Source organism: Mixophyes fleayi, chromosome 7, assembly GCF_038048845.1.
Source record: "Mixophyes fleayi isolate aMixFle1 chromosome 7, aMixFle1.hap1, whole genome shotgun sequence".
Lineage (NCBI taxonomy): Eukaryota > Metazoa > Chordata > Amphibia > Anura > Limnodynastidae > Mixophyes > Mixophyes fleayi.
In genome coordinates, this window is record NC_134408.1 from 61104896 (window position 1) to 61113224 (window position 8329).

General features: G+C 39.8%; 1 protein-coding gene across 1 annotated transcript in view; it reads right to left on the reverse strand.

The window, feature by feature from the left end:
* The window catches only part of FOXK1 (forkhead box K1), a 43029-nt gene extending 37292 nt beyond the window's left edge, over positions 1–5737 (reverse strand). The window contains exon 1 of the mRNA XM_075179900.1: positions 5308–5737. Within this exon, the coding sequence (XP_075036001.1) occupies positions 5308–5675 (368 nt within the window). The 5' untranslated portion in view covers positions 5676–5737. The remainder of the gene's footprint in view (positions 1–5307) is intronic.
* Between the last annotated feature and the right edge of the window lie 2592 nt (positions 5738–8329).

Sequence of the window (8329 nt, forward strand, 5' to 3'; positions counted from 1 at the left end):
AAAAAAACTAAAAAACAAAAAGACAAAAAAGGAGCAAATAAAATAGGCACACATTTCCAGACATATAAATCCATCCATACATGTTGGTACATACTATGCACACATTAAATTTGGACCAACATTTCATTTAGGTGCAAAATCCATCAGCTTTTATTTTCTTAGGCTAAGTACACACTACACAATTTTCCGACCAATGTGTTATCTACAACGATTATACCAACGACTGAGGGAAAAATGTCCCGCTCAGCATTCCAGTTCATGTGTATGCACTATACATACAGGTTTTAAAACATTTTCCCTCAGATCTGTGCTCTTCAACTGTTATAACCATCGGCTGCAAAGATTATCACTCTGTAAACTCTATGGAGATCCTGATGGTGAGTGCACACACACACTGCAGAATTGCTGAACAAGATTTATAGGTCAGCTGAACAATCAAACCAAACGTGGTCGATGCTTTGGAACGATAATCGTTCATCATCTAAGTGTACAAACAAATGCAATATCAGGCCGAACGGTCATTTATCAGGTGATTGGCAGTGTACCCAGCCTTAGACAATGAAAAGACAAATCTATATGGTTGATCTGGTTAATGCAAATTTTGCACCTAAATAAAACCTTAGTATATAAAATCTCTGCTGACTACTTTTATGGTGGTCCTTTCCTGTTTCTTTGTTTACTCCTTCAGGCTTCTCTCACTATCCCCCCCCCCCCCCCCCACTGTTATGCACTACTGCAATCGGATACTCACAACTATAAGTTTTTGGAATGTCCCTAAGACCAGACCTAAACCCGGCATTGCAGACACTTCAGCTTTAGTGGGTGCACCCATTTATTAATTTGCAATTACTTTTTCACACAGTGCCAGTTGGTGTTGGAAAAATATGTTAGATAAATAAATAAATAAGTAAAAAAGTGTTATTTGTTCACTAGAGATCCCTTTACATTAGACTTTGCCAGGAGATCTTCAAACATCCAGTAAGACCAATATGCAGTATAAAGGAAAACAAGAGGGGGCAAATTTGTTTTCACAGTACTGTATAGTTCTAAATGCACAGATGGTTCCTGGAAGACATCATGTACTGGGGAGGAGGACAAGTATTCCGGTATCTGTTGGGGTAGGCACATGCTGGTACTGAATTATGTGGGAACAGAGTGGTATATGTTGGACACTAATGGATGGAAGTCAAGTTATCCACTAACTAAATGCTGCTTTTACTAGCACATTTTTAACCTTAGTAAAAGCTTGTAAACATTTATGAGGATGCCACCTAGCTGACCCAATAACTCCATACCCACTTACTCTTGCTGTTAGGAGCCGCAGTGGCATGGTAGCATCTTTTGGACACTGCCCAATCTATTCATTTGCATTCACTGGTCGTCAATGTGGAGTGTCCTCCACGGAGACCCCGCGATCACGTGTGTAATCTCTTGTCACGCATCACATGCCAAAGGCTGTCGCGTTTGATGTGCAGTGTCACTGGCATTTATTTTATTTATATATTTTTTTTATTTTTTTTTTAACGTCAGTTAGCAACCAGCCTAATATGATGGGGATTTCTCCTGTATTACAAATAAAATGTCAGTTATTTAGAGGTCATTGTAAGGCAAGATCTTATGGTGGTATGGTTCAGTCACTACATGATAATATGTAGTCAAACGCATACATGGAAATTCATATACAAAAAATACAGACTTCCACAATTTGCTTAGACACATTCACTAATGTGCATAAGCCTACAACAATATATATATTATTTTTTTTCACAGCTCACTCGTTTTCATTACAAAATTATTGAGTACTTTTTGCCTGGTCTACTAAAGGTGTCCATAAACAGGCCACACACTTGGCCCTACTGCCAAGGGTGGCTGTCAGATTTAATCATTCACACATGTGGCCAAATCTGAAAAATCCTGCCCTCCAGTGCTTTGGCTGAAGAGACGGATATAACAGGGCACCATTAATACTGTTAGATGTTGACCACATACAGTCAGATGAGGTCATCGTCAGAATGAATCTACTGTCCATTCCAATCTAACTGGTAGATTGCAATACAATATTTGTTGAAGTTAGATGTCTCTTTGAGCTCATAGACACTACAATTTACAGCCAGTGTGGTATAAAAATGCTTAATCAGCCTTTAAAATTGCAGCGTGTATGGATAATTATCCAAAGAGGGAAGTCAAAAAAATCTGTATATCACAAGAGATTAAATGTAAAAAATAAGCAATATTTGCAAGAAAGAGCGATATGGCAACAACACCTTTTTCATTAAGCTTTTTGTAAATGTCCCATACCTCCCACTGCTTACATATAGTGCCATTCATTAGACAAAATTGTTCAAACACGGCAGAATATTTGCTTAACATAATCATTGGCTTTTAAGCAAAGCATTACATGAAAAATAAACTTATTTAACATACTGACATCAATTAAAAAGTTAGGGAAGCATTATTTAAGTGTGCCTGCACTTTGTAATATAAAGTGAATATATGATAATGCTACTAAGAAATCCAGTATCACAAAGTAAATAGAGCACTGCTACCAAGTGGTCACTTTATCAGTAAAAACAGCAAAACGATTTTTCATTTCCAAGCAAACAACTTTTTTCAAATGACTCACATACTATTACTACAATGTATTTATGAAGCAGTAGATAGATTTTGTTGCATTTCAAAATAAATAATAGATTTGGTTGTTCATTATTTCTATAGTGATGAAATAAAAAAACTATTTAAAAAAATTACAGTATTGCATTATTTCAGTAATCTAATGCAACTCATATTGCTGAGTGATGGCTTATTTAAAACCTATTTAAACAGCCAGAAGTGGTTTACCCCCCCCCCCCCCCCCATGACCAAAGGTCTGTAAATCTTTTCATACTTTATACTGCTTTGGTTTACCTCAAACAATTTTTAAACTCTTAACCTATCCAAGCAAAGTGCTAGGTATTATTTTCCATAATGTTTCCCCATAACAGATTTACAGATATTTACCATGAAATGTATTAGTTTAATTATTTCAAGTGCAAACATACTAAATATCTGTACTGGTAATAAGTCTTACGTCCTATTTATATTAACAGGGTTTTGCCCCATTATCATGTGTCATCGCATTGATCACTCTAGGGGTGAGCGGCAAATGCCATCTTTAGATGGAGTTAGCCAACGGGCTCAAGCACCAGAAAAATATTTTGTATTAATAGATCCAATGGATCTACAAGTAACTAAAAAGCAGTTACTATCATAGTCTTGTAATCAGATAGTCAACTTAGGCTACCACTTAGGGTCAAGTGGAGCCCGGATAACCTAACTTGTTTTTTTTTGACAAACAGAGGGGAAAGGCAGCCCAAACCAGTATATTGCCTAGGGCCCCATAGGGTTTTAATCTGGCTCTGATTAATATTAGATCCATACCAGCATGGCTCTAATAGTACTTGCTTGCATGTGATAGATGTCTCTGTTATAACATGCAAGCTAACTGGCCTAGCTACCAGAAGGAAACCCCTAGAGAAAATATTGGCATCACTGGGCATTCTTCTGACAATGCAATAGCACTGTATTATAGCACTATATAAATAGCATACAGTTTACAATGTGTACACATTACCGGGGCAAAGAATAGTACAAAATGGCCCCTGTCACTGTTGCTGCATGCTATGTTTATCATTAACAACCAATGTCAGGAAACTGGGAGCTACTTAAAACTACAATACCCTACTATCTCCTTGACGACATTCAAAAATGTAGGTCTGTGAAATAGCACTGCCATATATGTGCGAAGTATTTGACATTCATAATTATCATCTATGAATTCACTACATTGCCATTTTGATGTCATAACTTAAAAAAAAAGGTATAACAGGGTAAATTGTTCTAGCAATCAGGGCTTTATGACTGCTCTGTATGGACAATTATGGCATATCAAATGATTGAGACACAATCTAATAGATTAGATTTCAAATTTAAAGCTTAAGTGGGCCCAAAATATTGCACTGAAAACATTTAGTTGCGTGGTTTGTAAATCTGATCAGCCAATGACTACATCAGCATGTGTATGTGGTAATCGGCCAAATGCACTGCATTGTGCCAAGTGATCAGGTTATTATATCATATATGGCCATGGGACAATTTGTCCAAAGTGACAGAATACCTTTATAACTTTGGCCATCAATGTGTGTGATCAAATAAAAGATATTTAGCTCTTCGCCACTCTGAGGCCCACTGTGCAGTGTTCTCCCCAGCACCCACTTCCTGGATGTATCACCCGGCTGTTTTTACTTGTCACCCAGCTCTTGGAGCCCAACAGAGTCATATTATAATAGAATAAACCATTGTTTCTCCTATTATAACAGGCGCTATGTGAGCACTACAGCCAGCAGTGTGTGTTACACCACTGACCACCAGTCTGACCAGTCCTGGAAGGTGTGTGCAATAACCTCCAACATTTTTCAAAATTATTGCAAAGTATTACAACTGCCCCCACCCAGCTGGCAAAATTTTCTGGGGAGAACACTGCAGCGGGATCTGTTAGCATAGATCACATAAACAGGCAGATTGTAAATAGATCAGATAAACAGGCAGTTTGTAAATCCCTGCCGCTAAGGGCAATCTAATCAATTTCAAGTAGAACATTATGCATATGTGGCCAGCTTTAAGCAAACCATGACATACTGAAAACACTAGATACATAGCTATATTTATTTCTGGCAAAATATTTTATAATGTTGACTGCGAACTATGCTTTCTATTACCAGAGACTTTGTGTGTGGTGTTTATGCATGTATACACATATAATACTACTGAAATGTTTACAAGTACACTTGTTACACAACATTATACCACACCACTAGCTGGATAAGCCTGTAACTGCAATCATGCTAACAACTTCAGTTGTGTCAGAAAACAAGTCCAGTGCAGCCATGACATAAACAGGCAAGCGACAGGCTGCAGTGTGCAACCACCACGTTTTCACTCTGTGTTGACATAATCTGTTACAATGCAAAGGGAGGGCCGGGCGCCATAAACTAAAACTAATTGATACAAATTAGCAAGTGCCACAAACTGACAGGAACACAAATGTATCAAGGACTATAAAATAATCTGTAACAAAGTTGGGAAAGCTACAAGTCACGTTTTGCTACTCGAAAGTAAAAAGTGAATAACACGCGTACTCCCCAGTAGATCTGGTCAGGACAAGGCAGAGTACTCCCTTCTGAGTCAGAGTTATTACACCCCTTCCAGTACACACCAGACCCCAAATGCCTCCCCCCAAAACCTTAGGCCTCGAATCCCCATCCAACTCACTGCCTGGAAAGTTGCATTGGGGGAGCCCCCCGCCGCTGGAAGGCCCCATCCACAAACACACCATTCTTGCCGAGACAGCGCAAGTAGAAATGCGGTTCCACAAAGTTGAGCTGAAGGTGTCGGCGGGATATGAAGCTGGAGCGACCCATGTTTACATCCACTGATCCCTGGCTAGAGTCACGTCCGATTATGACCGACGATGTTCGCATAAGGAATTCAAAGTCTCGCCCCTCCAAACGGGCCAAAGCTGGGACTTCACGTACAGGAGAACCAAGGTCAGAGAAAGACCGTGCTGATTGCACAGGGCTGCATGGCGCAGAACGAAGTGCTAGCAAGGCCAATACCCCTGAATCTTCTCCAGGCTCCATGGCGGCTACGGCGCGTTGCCAGCTAGGATTGTTTTGGTTGTTGAAACTGAGTAACTGCAGGCGGGTACACGGGCGGAGCAGAGTGAGATGGACGGGTAACAAGAGGAGGGGGTGTAGGCCAGGACAAAGCTCAGGTAGATGACTGGCTGGGGGACATATCATTATTCTTCTATTTTATTAGCTGTGTATCTCTGAAACTTAACTTGATGTTAATTTATATGGAACCATCCTGAAATAAAAGAGCGTCAAATAAAAGTAAAATAGGAAATAAAGTGTAAAACTTTTTTTTGTTTTACTATTTAACACCCCATTTTTAGACGAATTTATTTATCCAATTGCTATTCTCTTCAATATGCTCCCTCCCACTTACCTGGTTTCCTGATGGGATCTTCAGGCCAGAAGGCTCTAGCTGAGGACCTAACTTCTTCTCTAGAACCCTCAAATTCTAAATGAAGAACTGGGACAATTCTGATGGTATTTTGGACTTATGGAGTTAGTAGCCCAATCTTATTAAAAGGAACACCTGTTTACTCAGTCCTACAATAAACACAGATTGAAAGTTGAGGTGCAAGATAAAATGCTAAAACATGTCTAGGTGTATGGATTAGTGTTTCCACTTTCAAAATCATCACAAGCTTAATTTCCCCCTTATATTTTCCTGTCAAGATTCGTACTGAAAACAATGTGGTACATTCATAAAATAATACATTTAACATGAAAAATAACAACAGAGGACCGTGAAAAAACCCTGAAGATAGAAACACTATAGGGGATAGGGAAAACGGGGAGAAAAACAAAGAGGAACCACTTGCCAGTTGTGCCCTTAAGGGGATATCCAGTTGCCCAGAAGCCCTTATAGAAACCAGGACTGATTGACAGGTTTGTTTCACCTTTTGGCCACTTTACTGCATGCAGTCGTGGATCTTGCAGATCTGTTCCTCCATTCCAGGGGTGGCCAACCAGTCAGAGACCAAGAGCCAAAAATATTTATAGGTAATGCAAAGAGTCAACTTTACCTTTTTATGTGTGTGGGCACATACATATACCCAGTATAAACATGAACATACATACTGTATAAACATACATTGAAAATAAAAATAATTTAAGTTTCTAAGTAAAAAAACAAAATATCTAAACATTGCTAAAATGTTCAGAAAAATCATAAAATCCTCCTCACGTAGCACTAGATCTCGCCACATGTCACTTAAATGCCATCAGACCTCCACACTTGCCATCAGATCTACTCAAATTCTCCATACATGCCATCAGATCTTCCCATATATTCCATACATGGCAATCACTCCCCCCTTTGCCTACACATCTGCACATATTCCATTATATCTTCCCATCACATCTCCCTAAATGCCCCTCAGCCACTTCACATGCCATCAGATATGCCGCTTACTTGCCTGCACAGAGGAAAGAGGAAGAGTACAATACACTGTCCTCCTCCTTCCCTGATTGGATTGTCTGTGACACTGTGGCCTCTCTGCATTGTTCAGAGGAAGTCACAAGACGTGGCTGATTTCGGTCAGTCTAGCTGCTGAATATTTTCCAATCTATCCCTAGTGGTGCCTGGACAACTATACTTTGTTGATGCTCCTGGAGAGGAGCTACATTTCAAACCTCAAAGATCCATATGTGGGTTTAGAGCCACAGGTTGGCCACCACTACTCTATTGCCTTCTCTGTATGCCTGTCTTCTACTGTTGACAGCATGTCACACATGAAGCGAACAACAACTGATGTGCACCATCCCATGTGTGCAGACAAGAAGCAAGAGAGACAGACAAAAGTGTCTGCCTCTTAAATGTACAGTGCTGGTAGGTACATGCGTGTTTTTTTTTTTTCGGTTGGGGGGGGGCTCTGAATGTGTGTGATCCCTGTCAAAGTCCTATAAACAGGATGAAATGCTTTGGCTACTACTTACCTGCACCCTCAGGGCACCATAAAGCCAGACCAGCAAACAGAAGTCTTCTCCAGATTATGTGGCCAGGGAAGAGTTTGACAGCAGGAAGAAAAATATTAGAGAAGAAAACTCCTGGTTTGAAAAATAGTTGTGTAACTCAAATTACCAGTTGTACGAGTTGCAAAAATCATACGAGAGAGAGGAAAAGAAACAGAGCCTCTTACAGAAACTGCAGGGAGATTGCAGCAGTAAGATCAGAAAAATTGGGTTTTTGAATGCATGAAAGATGAGTTGCAAGAGTCATATGAAGAAAGAGGAAAATAGGTGAGGGCTCTTAAAGATATATCAGCAGAGAAAGACCAAGAAATTGGTGTTTTAAACAAAAATTTGTCATGGTTCAGCAAGAGGATCACACATTGAAAGAGGCTGGAAAGTATGAAGAGCTTGAACGACTGCTCCATGAGGATGAAAGGCTCCCTCTTACAGAAACGCTGAGAAACATGACAGAGTTAAATTGGAGGCTCTCAATAAAGAGGTCAAAGCTGTAGAATTGGAGTCTGCTTCACGCTGGTTGGCCATTCATGGGTGCCTTACTATGCCAGGGAAATCTACCCAGTACCTTCTAGGGTTCTCAGTCACGCAGGCAAATGCAGTTAGATAGTAAAGCAGTACATTTATATATACACAGTAAATAAATGCCAGGCAGGTTTACCATATCATCTGTCCCTTACCCCACTAGCTTAAGG